General features: G+C 34.2%; 2 protein-coding genes across 3 annotated transcripts in view; both read left to right on the top strand.

Moving 5' to 3' along the window:
- Positions 1-722: 722 nt before the first annotated feature.
- On the top strand, positions 723-11,877 carry LOC134239349 (rRNA N6-adenosine-methyltransferase METTL5-like). The gene is made up of 2 exons (XM_062721512.1): positions 723-808; positions 11,135-11,877. Exon 2 carries the CDS (start codon positions 11,162-11,164, stop codon positions 11,819-11,821), a length of 660 nt encoding a protein of 219 aa, XP_062577496.1. The 5' UTR covers positions 723-808; positions 11,135-11,161; the 3' UTR covers positions 11,822-11,877.
- The window catches only part of LOC134239347 (ribosomal RNA-processing protein 8-like), an 18,534-nt gene continuing 3,407 nt past the window's right edge, over positions 741-15,867 (top strand). The window contains exons 1-2 of one of the 2 annotated variants that reach the window (XM_062721510.1): positions 741-812; positions 15,690-15,813. In XM_062721510.1, coding sequence (XP_062577494.1) covers positions 15,721-15,813 — 93 coding nt within the window. In that variant the 5' untranslated portion in view covers positions 741-812; positions 15,690-15,720. Of the gene's footprint in view, positions 819-15,685; positions 15,814-15,867 lie in introns of both variants that reach the window. The other variant, XM_062721509.1, reaches the window with a different exon arrangement.

Here is a 15,867-nt window from a genome sequence, read left to right as displayed (position 1 = left end):
ATCCAAGTTTTATATAGAAATATATAGAACAAATCTTTAAAAATCTTCTTCTCAAGAACCACTGAGCCAAGAAAGCTGAAACTTATGTGGAAGCATCCTTGGGTAGTGTAGATATTAAATTATTAAAATCATGACCACCGGGGGTAGGGTGGGGCCACAAAGACGGACGGACAGGGTATACCCTCGAATTTTCATTTACAATTGCGTAAAAACTCATTTATAAAGTGTATTCAATTATTTAATCATGGCTGAATTTGTAAAGTGTTGTACCATCGTATCAACTCTCCTATCACAGGGGCGTAGCAACCGGGGGGTATTTTTTTCCCAACCTTACTTATACTATAGGAAATATGTTAATTGAAAGGCTGGTTGGCCCCCCCACTTTTAGTGATGTACCGAAAATGTAGTATTAGAATTGGTAGTTGACACTGAGAAAAAGTTTACCTACCCCCCCACGAAATAGGATTTTCGACTGTGGGCAACTTCTCCCTTTTTTTTTTTTTTTTGCTTGTCAACTTTTTCAGGTAAGTCAAAAAAATTTTTTTCTCTGGCTGGCCCCCCCAGTTTCAAAAACGATGCTACGCCACTGTATCAATACACAGAAAATATTGATAGAATTTATGACAAGGATCGACAGAGATAGCATTTTTTTTCCGCACACGGAGTTTATATTATTTCGGAAAATTTTAATTTAGTCATACTTGGTTTTGTACTTTATTTTTTTCAAAATGGCTGCGCCCATGTGTTTCACACCTGTCTGACCGGAGAAGCTGAAATAATTGTAAAATTAGAGTAATCTAGTCAGCAGGTTAGTAATGGTTACAAACAAAAACATACTTTATCTAACTGAATATACAGAGAGTATGAGATTGTATTTGTTTTAATGTACGTAACCTGTTTTCTGGCTAAATATTTTATGTGCTTTCCTTGCTAAAAATAAATTTTTCATCTCGCCAAGTTATGATTTCGATGACTATTCGCACTTAAATTGGTTATTTTTTTAATTTTGCTTGTTTACATTTTTTTATATCAAGTCAAGCCTAGCAGGGAGGGGGATGTATTTTTAAACAGGAAATACCATTTAATCTCTAGTCTCTCTATAGGCCAAGTGAACAGGTGATTGTTAACATGATTATGACATGAAATGCTAGTAGGGTAAACTGATCGCAAGTCGAATACATTTTTAACCTCGCCTACACCTTTTGATAAACATGTAATGGTAGGCAACTCTTGATTACCTAGCTGCCTTCTTTTTTACCCATCTAATCAATTAGAGTTGTCTTTCTTAGGTCAAACTCTTCTGTTAATAGTTCTGCGTGCCCGGAAATTTGAAGATTATTTCACCAAATTTTCAGTTGTAAATGAATTATCAATGTTGTTTTCAAGCTTCTAACATTTACCAAATAAGCTAAATAATGTTTTGAAAGGCAGTGTCTATATGCACGACCGTCGTGCACTTACTTTTTCAACGGCTATTCGCACGACCGTCGTGTACATAATTTTTCAGTGACTATTTGCACGATCGTCGTGTATATAATTTTTCAGTGTCTATTTGCACGACCGTCGTGTTTATATATAATATTTATCAGCTGTTCGCACGACCATTATATTTCTTATTATGGCGTTCGTTTTTTCGTACCCAGTTAAGTTCGGCACGCAGTAATTAAAGCCCCAAAAGCCTTTTGGTAAGAAAACATCGCAAAAACTTTCTTTCATGATGTTAATTTATACAATAAAATGACATTTAGGTCCAATGGACAGATCGTTGTAATGTAAATCTGTTTCTTTTAGAACTACCCATGTATTTGTATATATATAAACAAGTCATTTTAATAAAATATTGACTTACTATTTTGGTAGGCCTGGGTTTACCCTTTCCACCTCAACCCTTATCCCAACAATTAACACGAGCCAGGGCGCATTTGATAAGCATTTTCACCTACTCTAGTACTGAATTCTTAATACACACTTTTATAACGGTAAACCAAAAACTTGTCATAAAACCTTAGTTTTATACTGTTATACTCGTGAAATCTCAAATTAAACAATTATATTGATATTTAAATGTTAATAGTTCCCTTAAAATGCTATTTATAAAAATCATCAAGTTTTTATGGAGTATGTAGTAAATATTGACGTATGTATCTCAATGATGATAAACTGTTGATAAAGACCACATGTGCTTCCCCCCCCACCCACCCCTCCCCAACCGTGTTCCGTACTATTTTTCTATGACATATTTACAAAGTATTACTTCTAAAAAAAAATCAAAAATTTAAGCTAAAACTTGCCTTTTATATATAAAAATCCATACCCTCTGATACCGAAGCAGAAGTGTTTTAGTATCAGAGGGTATGAATTTTTATTCCCCCGTCCCGTCCCCAAGCACCTGTGATAAAGACGACCTTTAATCAGAAAAAAACACATTTGAATAATTTTGTGTATGACGGCACTTTATTTTGGTTGAAGGTGGCTTCATCTTAAAAATGGTGAAAATTTTTTTTTCCCAATTTTTCTTCTCCTATTTTAAGATTTGGTATAAGATTCTTTCTTGGTTAAATTTATCCATCCAATATCGATGACTTCATGGTGTGATTGCTGAAATTGTGATTCCAAATTTTATTTGAAGATTTTTTAAGTTGTGTATTTTTTTTCTATGATTTCTTTACTACTTTTAAGAAATATATAAGATGTCATTTCAAGAGTTTCATTGTTATACCTGGGTATGAAAGGAAGTTAGTCACATGATCAAATCCTATAATGCCAAAAGGTGCGATGATGCGATAGTGAAATGCATGGCCTATCCGGATTCCATACATTTCCCTTTTAATTCTTGAGTCGTCTCTAAGATAGCTATGGCTCTTTGATTCACTGTTCACATTTTTTTTTTCATTCATCAATTTGATCATCGCTGCAGATCCAGAATACCGTCAGCATATATGTGCGAGTGCATGCACTCTGTGGGTCAAGGACCGAAAGAGTATGTAGGAGGTCCGAGGATATAACCCTGGTAGTAACATAACTGTTATCCCCACCTCCCCATCCTCCCTCCTATCATCGCGAGCAAGTGTGAAAGTTATTGTCTATACACTTGGTGATCCGCACTTCTCTTTTACAATGGATGGCCAAGTGATCACCCCTCTTTCCTTTATTTTTTGGGTTTCTATTAATCTTCATTATTTTTTTTAAAATAAAAATTTGTTTCTTTTTTATGGCTCATAAACTGCTTTATTTACATATTTATGAAACAGGTAGTACGATTCGGTTGCATTCTTTGGCACACTTGAATATTGAATACCATCCTTGTGCTGGTGCGTCCATATATTTTATACATGTATGTAAAATAATCAATTATAACATATCCATGAATTTCAAAGCTGTACCGTAAAAAGAAAGGGATGTGAAAAGAAATGACTGTGGAGTGTGGAGTATCATTGAGATGTTGAACACACAGGTTGAGCAAACGAACACCTTACGATCCGTTATTTTTGGAAGTGCATATTGTCGTTTACTAATTATTGAATTAGAAATTCAAATAATGAGTACACGACAATTAATAAAAGACAATATTATTAAGTCATGAATTTGAGCAGGCATATGATATTACATATAACATTTTATCTTAAAGTTAATAAATAAATTAAAAAAAAACAAAATGTGATATATTTAAAATATAACGTGAGATGTTGCGCACTGAAATGGGCGCGAATCGTCCTGGTGCAAACCATCTCGGTGCGAAACAAAATCGGTGCGAGACATCCCGGATTCGTGTAAACAATATTATAGTCGTGTGCAAATCTCTGGCATATGCGATTGCAATTTGCACGACGGTCGTGTAAATAGATTTTTTTCTAACCTATGTGCACGACGGTCGTGTATATATCTCAGCAATTTGCATTAGCTATTCGCACGACGGTCGTGTAAATAGACTTTCTTTACTATGCGCACGACGGTCGTGTATATATCATCGGCCATTTTGAAAGACAATTTCATGCCAATAAATGTTTTTAAAATCTGTTTTATATAGGTTTATAAGATGCATTATTCGCAAAATAATCAACCAAACTTCATTTAAAAATATATTAAAAAAGCGATATGAAGTCGAACATCGAAAATGATCGCAAGTCAATCAGTGTTCGACACCAGAAACGGTTATAAAATTCCTCAAAAAAGAGGAAAAACATGCTTTATAAGATTTTTGAAAAATTATGGAAGATATAAATAAATTCATTTTAAAATTTTTATTACTTTAATTATTCCATGATTTGACCACAATTTACGTGAGCAAAAATAACTTTAAAGAACATCAAATTTAGATTAAGGACATGTAGGCTATTTCTTTTGGCAATGATCACAGGTGCTTGAGGACAGGACCCCCCCCCCCCCCAATATAGACCCCCGGGCCTGTTCGACTTTTTTCACATAAATTATATATGGATGACACATTTGTGATAGAATTTATCCTATCAATTCAGAAAATTTGCTTAAACTTACATTTTATAAAAATATCTACCCTCTCTATATATAAATTAACAAGGTTGCCAACTTCGTCTGCAAACCGAGAGAGAGGCACTGCCGAGAATTTTGGTTGAATCGTCTCATAAATCTAAACAAAGCCCTAAAATCAACAACTCATATTGTAGATTGAATATTCTTTTCATTAACCACCAACTCTCATGAAGGTTAAGGCACTTTAACAGTCGTTATGACCAAGTTTTCGAAAGGATATCAGGCTACAGTCAGCGTTTTTGCTTAGTGAACGGAAGTGACGAGGAGACGACATTTTACCAAAATACACAGTTCTGCAGAAAGTCTGAGACACTGTTTTGAAGTAAACTTTTGAAGAAATTTGGTTGATATACACTTTAAAAAATGTCTTTCAAATGTATTGAGAGAATAGAATTCTAAACTGCTGATGCAAATGAAATGTCTCTAATTATTTTTCAAATACCTGATTTGCATGTGAGAGTTATGCCCTTTTAAATATGCAATTTATAAAAATATCTTCTTTTCATTAAATATTTGTTTAAATCTACAAAACGTTTGAAAATAAAATTTTGATGAAGAATTCATACAAAAAACAAGAATATATCTATTGTTGGTATTTTACACGTATATTTGGGTATATGGGGAACATCGGGAATTAGTCCTCTCCTTATTACTTCCTTTCAGAATGTAGGGTAGATTTAATAGAACGTTTGTTTTAGGTAATTTTTCGATTTGCTGATATAGATCTTATCACAAATATGGCAATGAAAGATTTTTTATGAGAAAAAAATCGAAAAAGCCCAGGGGTCTATATTGAAGGGGGGGGGGGGTCCTGTCCTCAAGCACCTGTGGCAATGATGTCTAAAATCAAATTTTAAAACGTTGTGCTAAATTCTCACGCTGGGAAAAAATCTTCTTTTTCTTTTTATAAAAAGATCCTGAGTTGGATTTTTTTAGTGTGGTGCCTCCTCCCCCGCTGTCTGGAAAAAAACCTTGATTGACAATGTTTTCAGTGCTCTCCAGAAACCAATAATTAATGTAACAGATAGGTCGGTGGGTTCCTAATGCTCTGTCCAGTTACGTATGTACTAGGGATGTGCTATTTTATTGGTATACCGGTATATCGCGATCTTTTGTTGCGTGATATGTATCCGATATCGTGAAACGAAGACCTAAATACCGTTCTTTAGGTACATATTATAATGTCCAGAAATTATTCATTTATGTGTTCAATCTTTCAAATTACAATTACAGAAAGTATTAGAAATGTTGTAAAAAGTGAAAATAACAGCATCTTACCATCCAAACATAATTATACCCCCCGCAAACGAAGTTTAGGGGGGGTATATTGGAATCACCATGTCCGTCTGTCCGTCCGTCCGTCTGTCTGTCTGTCTGTCTGTCTGTAGACGAGATTTTGTCCGGACCATTACTCAGAAACTATTGGAAGGATTTGTCTGAAAATTTGTACACATATTATTCACCATATGAAGTTGTGCACCTGATATTTTCATCTTGATTGGATTATTATTTTGAATTTTACAGGTGTTTTTTCATTTTTATTTGTGGTTTTATCTGGACCGTTTCTCAGAAACTATTGCAAGGATTAATCTGAAAATTTGTACACTTATTATTCACCATATGAAGGTGTGCACCTGGAATTTTCAACTCTTTTTGTTAATTTTTTTGCATTTTACAGGTTTTATTTTTTATTTTAATTGACTTGTTCATTTTGGGCTCATGTATAAGGTTTGAGATATAGAATCTAGAATATCTGTTCAAAAATACTACAGCTTAAAACTACTCATAAAAACTTAAAAACATAGGTAATCAAAGATTACGAAGCTCACCTCGACGAATGTTATCAGTGTAAGAAATGCAAATCTCACATCATATTTTCTTAATATCTAGTATTTATCCCAACAACAATATTCTTGCAAGTTGTGTTTAACCTCTTACAGGGCATATGTACATTTCTACTCATGTAGCGTGAAAAACATGTATAGTGTAAACAAATATTCATCAATTTGTTAATACTGCAGATATAAAGGTTCAAGTTCATTGCTTTTAATCTGTTCCCAAAACTTTAACCTGGTCTCTTGTATGGAAAATATAGGTCAGATCCAGCATCTGAAGCAAGTCTGGTAGTGTCCATCCCTAGATGCATCATCCATGCAAGTTTGGTTCGTGTAGGTATTATAATTCCTTGGGAAAATATAGGTCAGATTAAGCATCCGAAGCAAGTCTGGTAGTGTCTATCCCTAGATGCGTCATCCATTCAAGTTTGATTCAGGAAGGGCTTATAGTTACTTGGGATTGAAAATATACGTCATATCCAGCATCTGAAGCAAGTCTGGTAGTGTCCATCTCTAGATGCATCATCTATGCAAGTTTGGTTCAGGTAGGGCTTATAGTTACTTGGGAATGAAAATGTAGGTCAGATCCAGCATCCGAAGCAAGTCTGGCAGTGTCCATCCCTAGATGCATCATCTATGCAAGTTTGGTTCAGGTAGGTCTTATAGTTACTTGGGAATGAAAATGTAGGTCAGATCCAGCATCCGAAGCAAGTCTTGTAGTGTCCATCCCTAGATGCATCATCCATGCAAGTTTGGTTTAGGTAGGTCTTATAGTTACTTGGGAATGAAAATGAAGGTCAGATCCAGCATCCGAAGCAAGTCTTGTAGTATCCATCCCTAGATGCATCATCCATGCAAGTTTGGTTTGGGAAGGTGTTATAGTTACTTGGGAATGAAAATGTAGGTCAGATCCAGCATCCGAAGCAAGTCTGGTAGTGTCCATCCCTAGATGCATCATCCATGCAAGTTTGGTCTGGGTAGGGCTTATAGTTCCTTGGAAATCAACCTACTCCAAAAACTTTATCCTGGTCACTCATCTGGAAAAAGTAGGTCAGATCCAGCATCCGAAGCAAGTCTGGTAGTGTCCATCCCTAGATGCATCATCCATGCAAGTTTGGTTTGGGTAGGGCTTATAGTTCCTTGGGAATGGACCTGCTCCAAAAACTTTAACCTGGTCACTCATCTGGAAAATGTAGGTCAGATACAGCATCCGAAGCAAGTCTGGTAGTGTCCATCCCTAGATGCATCATCCATGCAAGTTTGGTCTGGGTAGGGCTTATAGTTACTTGGGAATGAACCTGCTCCAAAAACTTTAACCTGGTCACTCATCTTGGGAATGGACCTGCTCCAAAAACTTTAACCTGGTCACTCATCTGGAAAATGTAAGTCAGATCCAGCATCCGAAGCAAGTCTGGTAGTGTCCATCCCTAGATGCATCATCCATGCAAGTTTGGTTCAGTAGGGCTTATAGTTACTTAGGAATGGACTTGCTCCTAAAACTTAAACCTGGGACGCCGACGCCGGGGGTATAGCATAAGCTCATCTCGACTTCGTCGAGGTGAGCTAAAAAAGAAACATCATCAAGTGTTAAAAACAGTTTTTACATTGCACAGAAGATAATGTAATTTCATTTGTCTCTTGGGAATAATGACTGGACATGCATCCAGTTAAAGATAAATTAATGAGTTTGGTGTTGGAAGTTGTTAAGGCATATCTCTTATCAAGCGTGTGTGTTATCTAATCTCCAGGGAATAAGGCACAAGAATTAAAGATCTCTCTTCTCTTATTCTCTTAATTGTAATTTATTGTCTGTCAAAGCACTTCATTACTGGATGACCAGCTCTTTATTTTCAAAATGCATTTCAAATTGATATATCAAGATTAATTTGATTTTGTATAATGGTTTTTTTTCAACAATCAGTTTGCAGAGTGACATAACACATAATTGCAATACATTTTTTTAATGCAGAAATAAAAAAAAATAAAATGAAAAAAAAAAAAATGTTACAATGGAATTAAATTGTATTAGTATTGATGTTTCATTTGGTTGCACCTTTGTTTCATTCATTAAGAAACATGATGAGCAATAATATTTCACTGCAAATATTTGTAAGTAAATTGTGAACACCTCTAGATCCATACAGTATTTTTGAATTGGCACCTTCTCTGAAAAACCCAGCGGGGGGTATTTGTCCCTATTGGACAGTTCTAGTTGATTTTATATATAGAAAAATTTCAAGAAAGTAAAATTTGTTTTTCTGTCATAATTTTTAGAAAAATAATGACTTTTCATATAAAATCATTGTAAAAACTGCTTTTAAAAAATATCATGATATTATTGTGATATTGTGGAAAAAAATCGTGATATATTGCGATACAAAATTTTTAACGATACCCATCCCTAGTATGTACATACATTACAGTAAAAAGTATACATACTGTAAACATACTTTTTTCCACAGGGTCATAATTCCAAGGAATTTCAATTTCCGTTTAATCCGTGGGTTGAAAATTACGCGGATTTCTTAGACTGTCTCTATGTGCCTTGCATTTATATAAAGTACGCTTGGACAAATTTCTGCGGATATTAATTGACCACGTACATAGTGTAAATTAATACCATGCAGAAAAAAGTACTTCTGCAGTATCTAAAAATCGAATAAAAAAGATTGGATGTTCTGTAAGCAAGACTTACATTTTTGAATATAGATATTTTATTGTACATTTAGTTTAAAGCCATATACATGATATATGGCGTAACTGATCAAAAAAAAATACTTTTGAAAAATACAAAATTAAATAAAGAAATATAGTTAATACATTTAAATTAAAACTTTTCATACAATTCTGAACACGGAGAACACCTCGTTTCAACTAATAATACGATTTTATCTTCTCTGTAATGTGTTATTTAAATCTTTTGTATTTTCTTCCGAGTCGTAGAAAATTCCGAGAATCCAAATTAAACTGTGATATCTTTATAATGCAATTGACTTAGATTTTGTAATTTAGGGAGAAGTTCTATCTTTATATAAAGTAATGATACAAATTATAAGTTCTTATAATTTTAGTCTAATAATTTTCATTGTACATACGCCATATATGGCTTTAAAAATGTTTATTGACAAGTCTTGCTGTAACCCTACCCTAATTGTTAGTGTAGCATGGTAAATTCATGGTAAAAAAATGGTTTATGCATAGGGGGGTTGGGGGGTTGGATACAGCCCCCTCCACTTCTGTAATTTCTGGGGTGGGGTGGGCATGATGGAGGTTGTATGTTACTAAATATATCCTGTTCGCAGATTATCTGTAGATTTTGTGTATTTATTTGAGATCAATCCCGTTCCCTGTCTTCATGAGCTTCACCTTTTTCAGATAAGTTGTCATGATATCCCTCCTTTAAAAAAAAAATAAAAAAAATAAAAAACGATGCTGCATGCTGGAATTTGTGCCAGTTCCAGGGGTGAAAACGAAACGAGATCTGTGGAGATTTCAAGAAAATCGAGGCCGTAATAAAAGACTAACAACTGATTTAAAGAAAAACGAAAGTTTATAGATAGTTAAATTTGAATGGTCTTAAAATGTGTATGAATGATTTTAATCTTGTGAAAGAATTTTTTTTCAACTTTCAACTTCAATGCAATATTGTTTTTCATTTTATGTATAATTCTGGTTTTATCAATATGTGCACTTCAATTTGTTTCATGGAAATACTGTTTAAATTCAAAACACTTATACATACCACAGAAATTTGTTATACAAGGAAGAAAGCGAGTCTTTGAAACAAATACTTCAAAGAACAGGGATTAGAACTTTTTAAATATTTGCTGTGACTTCAAATTAGGCTTTCAGACAAGTTTAACAGAAAATGAAGAAAAAAACAAAACATGCATTGGCGTCGTCAGAAGCATGGGGCGGGGTGTTCAAACTTCCTTCCGTACCATTTTTCTCACCAAACCCTTTCCTTCTTTGACTACACTGCAACAATGCTTTTGAACGTTTTGAACTGCTTTTGGGGACGCTCAATGCCTATATAATGTCTATCTTTAAGAAAAAAAGTAAGGGGGCTAACCCCCCCACCCTCCCCCTTCTGGTTCTGAAGCCCATGACATGTAAGACCTAAAAAATATACAGAGATCGATAAAAATTTATAAAACCAATAGAAAGGTTGAGGATGAATGAAAAATTGTGCAATATATCGTTAACCAGTCTTCCTTCATAATAAAATATTTTAATGAAAAAAATCACATCAAAACTTTGGGTATGAATCAAAATCTATCTTTAAGAGAAAGAGAAGAGAGATTTTTTTAATTAAAAAAAATAATCTCTTCAGAAATATGTCTATTTATTATAATGTCATGAAAAGCAGTTCCCATCAACAACTATGTAATTTGTACGAATCAGAATGAATGGCGTTCGACTTGTGGTCGAATGTGTTCGACTTGCGATCGATTTAGTATCTTTTTCCTTTGATAACAATTGTTTCATTCAGTTGCCTCAGTAAACAACATGCTAAAATAACACTTTGGGTACATATTTTGATACATCTCTGGGTTTATGACACGCATAACGCACTGTGTTCTCAACCTTGACGGTGAATATAAACAGGCGTTCGACTTGCGATCAGTTTACCCTATTAGTTTTAAGGATATGAGGTAGTCGAGTCCAGCAAAAAAAATCAGATGTTTAACATTGTTTACATTTATTTTACACTGTTCATGGAAGAATTAAGAAACAAACCACCTCTTATACAGTGGACAGAGGTGAGGCAAGATTCACTGTCTTTTCAGGTTTGTGGACATACATTTCTATCCGACATGGCAAAAATGAAGTTGCAGAAGCTGCAGAGTTACCTGGAAGATATTGACGAGTTTGATAATCCTAAGATTTTGTTGGAACAGTACCCCACAACCCCACATATAGCTGCTGTCATGTTACACGAGATTCAGCTAAAGTATGGTGACATAGCTGGCTGCAGTGTCCTTGACCTTGGTTGTGGATGTGGAATTCTAACTATTGGTTCTGTGATTAAAGGAGCTGCCTATGTTTTAGGAATTGATATAGATGAAGAGGCATTGGAAGTTTGTCGGAGAAACTTGGATGAATTCGAAGTTTCTAACGTGGATCTGCTTCAACAGGACATTGTAAATATTTCACCAAAAGACTCCAAAGATTCACAGAAAATGTTATCTAAAAATTTTGATACAGTGATTATGAATCCTCCATTTGGAACTAAGAAGAATGCAGGCATCGACATGGAATTTGTTAGAGCTGCTCTGATGATGTCAACAAATGCTGTTTATTCTTTGCACAAGTTTAAAACCAGGGAACATTTGCACAAAAAAGCCCAGGATTGGGGAGTATCCATTGAAATATTGGGAGAATTTAAGTTTAATGTTGCAAACACATACAAATGTCACAAAGAGGAGGAAGTTGATATAAAGGTTATTTTTGTGCGATTTGGACATAAAAAATAAATAAATTCTTGTTAAGTCACTGTCTCTTATAGTACGATTTCATTGCTTTATTAGTAACCTTGACTTCCTAAGGATGTTTGTCATAATAAATTGCATATTTCAAAAATGATTTTTTTTTTTTCTTTTGCATTGAGGAGTTGAGTACAGTAAAAAATCTTCTGGAAATTGCAGTCTTTGCAAAGAACGAGGGCGCTTATGATTGGCATTCGGCAGGAATCTGAGCGTAATTGAAAAGTGAACATTTTATCGACATGTCACATGAAATTTTAACATTTTGTTATTTACCAGGTTTCTTTGCAATAGGAAAGGAAAATATTTTCCTGAAATTGAGCTTTGATTTGCTAAAAAAGAACTTGAAAATTGGCCAGATCGGACATTTGATACAAAATGGTACATTTTCAAACACGTTTTTCTAAAAATTTTCCATCTCTGGGTCTTCTCTCCATGATTTTGAAACGTTATTTATGTGTATCTTAATTCAAAGAAATGAGTACACATTTTTAAACAAGAGGCCCATGGGCCACATCGCTCACCTGAGAAGCTTTGACCATTCTGTTCTTTACCAGATTTCCCCCTTGTTATACATAATGCATCCCCACCCTACCCCACTGATCATAATTTAGACATTTTGAAATCTACTGCACATATGTTTCAGCTTTTTTTGGCCCAGTGGTTCCTGAGAAGAAGATTTTCAAAGATTTTTCCTATATATTTCTATGTAAAACTTTGATTCCCTATAATGGCCCTGCCCTTCCCCCATGGGTCATGATGTGAACACTTTAGAATCTACACTATACCAGGATGCTTCCACATAAGTTTCAGCTTTTCTGGCCCAGTGGTTCTTGAGAAGAAGATTTTCAAAGATTTTTCCTATATATTTCTATATAAAACTTTGATTCCCCATTGTGGCCCCTCCCTTCCCCCGGGGGTCATTATTTGAACAATTTAGAATCTACATTATACCAGGATGCTTCCACATAAGTATCAGCTTTTCTGGCCCAGTGGTTCTTGAGAAGAAGATTTTCAAAGATTTTTCCTATATCTTTCTATGTAAAACTTTGATTCCCCATTGTGGCCCCTCCCTTCCCCCGGGGGTCATTATTTGAACAATTTAGAATCTACACTATACCAGGATGCTTCCACATAAGTTTCAGCTTTTCTGGCCCAGTGGTTCTTGAGAAGAAGATTTTCAAAGATTTTTCCTATATATTTCTATATAAAACTTTGATTCCCCATTGTGGCCCCGCCCTTCCCCCGGGGGTCATTATTTGAACAATTTAGAATCTACATTATACCAGGATGCTTCCACATAAGTTTCAGCTTTTCTGGCCCAGTGGTTCTTGAGAAGATTTTCAAAGATTTTTCCTATATATTTCTATATAAAAATTTGATTCCCCATTGTAGCCCCGCCCTTCCCCCGGGGGTCATGATTTGAACAATTTAAAATCTACACTACCCCAGGATGCTTCCACATAAGTTTCAGCTTTACTGGCCCAGTGGTTCTTGAGAAGAAGATTTTTTAATGACCCAACCCTATTTTTGTCTTTTCTTGATTTTCTCCCCTTGCGAGGGGATATGTCCCTTCATTTTAACAATTTAAATTCCCCTTTACCCAAGGATGCTTTGTTCCAAGTTTGGTCAAAATTGGCCCAGTGGTTCTTGAGAAGAAGTCGAAAATGTGAAAAGTGTACAGACGGACAGACAGACAGACGGACAGACAGACGGACGGACGACGGACAAAATGTGATCAGAAAAGCTCACTTGAGCCTTTGGCTCAGGTGAGCTAAAAATGGAGAGAAGACCCAGAGACCACGAAAAATGAACTTTTTCCCAAAAAATCCAAATGTGTGAATAAGGTGCTTCTTTGTCCTTTTCAAATCAACTGTAACTTGAGTAGCAGTGTTAGCTCAGTAAGTTGGTCTGCCTGTTCAGTGCACTCGAAGCGAAAAGTTTTTGGTTCGAGCCTGGCATTGGGCGTTAATTTTTTTTTTCATGAAAACAACCATTTATGTTGTCAGTTTCGTTTTATATACTGATATATTAAAATTTTGAATTAGATAAATTTTGGTTCAGTTTGGTTCTGGAGCGAAATCAATCCCAATCTTCTATTCTATATTGTACACGTACTCGTACATGTATCATGCATCTATGCATTAAATATTTAGGTGTTTATTTTTTGTAAAAAAAATTACTATGTTATTGTACCCACGGACATAAATGTTACAAACTCACAAAGTCTTTCAAACTAAACATGCTAAATGAATAAAAAAAATTATGGACGTGTTTGTAAAATCTGAACAGCTATGCTCAGCCAACCAAATAATGGACATTTAAGGTAGTCTGATCCTCAGGTTTATAAAATTAGCAGTTAAGTAATCAAAAATACTCATAAAAGTATCTCTAAATCCACGAAGTTAAGTAATTTTATCCACAATATTTCTTTAATTTTAAAAGTCAAAATTAATCATATTATATAGGGAAAATTGTTAAATCTCCAATATTTTGCAGAAAAAGCGAATTGGAATTTCATATATACTTTTTCTAATTTCAAATTGATCAACAAATATATTTTGGGCTAAAACACGATAGGTATCCTGGCATTCAGAGAAATTGTCATGATTTTTATACTTATTTGGTATTTTTTGACTTCTATTTCCGTCATGTATCCTATAATACATAGTGTAAAAAGCTTTTGCTATCATTGCAAGACACCATAAATTACTTCTCATTTCATTATCATGCAAATAAACATTGGTATCTAAGGCTGGATTCAAGAAAATCTTATTTCTCTAAAACTGTATTATTTTTTTCTCCTTTTATGGGTACAAATGTCAACTTTTATAAGACCTTTTCTAAGACTTCAAAGACCTTGAATCTTATAAAGATGAATAAAATGAAAATTGTTGCATGAAAAAATTTCATTTTCAAGCTTAATTTTGATGCATTTCAAATTAAATGTTAATTTTTGGAGTTATCCTTCCTGGCTGAGGATCGGATATCCTTAAACCAAAAATGTTTCGTAGAAATGATTCCTGCAGATCACACGCCAAATGCGCCCATCTTCTTTACTGGAGTATATTTTACAATACCTTTAATGACAACTAATGTAAACAATGATAGGTATAAATACAGAAATGGAAATTAATTAGCAAATGAAGATCCAAAGGTAAAGAAAAAAAAAGGCATGTTCAGGGTAAAACATTTCTAAAATGTGAATGAAACTGTCAAGAAAACAACAAAGAGCAGACAGTTTCTATTGATCTGAATTGGAGAATTTAAGGGAGGCAACTTTTGCTTGCATGATGAATAACTGTGTACTTGTGCAATTGTTTTATTTATTTTTTGTTACTTATTAAAAGGGCTACTAAATTCTTTGTTTATTAAAATGCAAGGGTATTGAATAAATACATGAAAAAATACATGTATATAGATGTTTTTAAATGAGAACTATTTAATTGATTTATTTATACATGTATTGAATTTGGCAACTTTTTTTAAAATTACCGCTAATATTATCTGCATTTGAATGCTAGTACATCACACAGAACAAAAAAGAAGCACATTTCTTTACAGGATGTTTGACTTTGCCATTGTGCTCATATGGAAGTGGGATGAGCAATATCTTATGAACTCTGTGTTAACAGTACATGTAGTGCTCAGTATTACACAAAACCTTAAATGAAGAGACAATTAAATCAATAGTTAACAGAAAATCAAAGAAAATCTTACCAGAAAGCCAAAAAACAAAACAAAAAAAAAATGCAATGAAACTTGGGTCTTTAGAATGATCAGTGAATTTTGTCAGGTCATTTTACAATGACAAGTCTTGAAGAAACTTTTTGGCAGTCTAAATTTGAATTTCAGGCAGATTTTCTTGCATTATTGGATCTAAGGTCATCATGGACTTTGACTCTGAATCTTGGGAGACAAGTATGGAGACAGACAAACTTAACCAGGAACTGTTTGGAAAGCATCAAATCTCTCCAAAAAAAGTAAGTTACAAAAATTTCTTGATGTCATGTGCATGTTTAAAAAACTTAATTTTT

This window comes from Saccostrea cucullata, unplaced genomic scaffold (genome assembly GCF_032062105.1).
Source record: "Saccostrea cucullata isolate Sc308-1 unplaced genomic scaffold, CSIRO_AGI_Scuc_v1 ctg135, whole genome shotgun sequence".
NCBI classification, from domain to species: domain Eukaryota; kingdom Metazoa; phylum Mollusca; class Bivalvia; order Ostreida; family Ostreidae; genus Saccostrea; species Saccostrea cuccullata.
This window is presented reverse-complemented; position numbering and strand designations above follow the sequence as displayed.

What these genes read in the sequence shown, in the direction of transcription:
- LOC134239349 (XM_062721512.1), top strand. Translation starts at nt 11,162, where the DNA reads ATGGCAAAAATGAAGTTGCAGAAGCTGCAGAGTTACCTGGAAGATATT.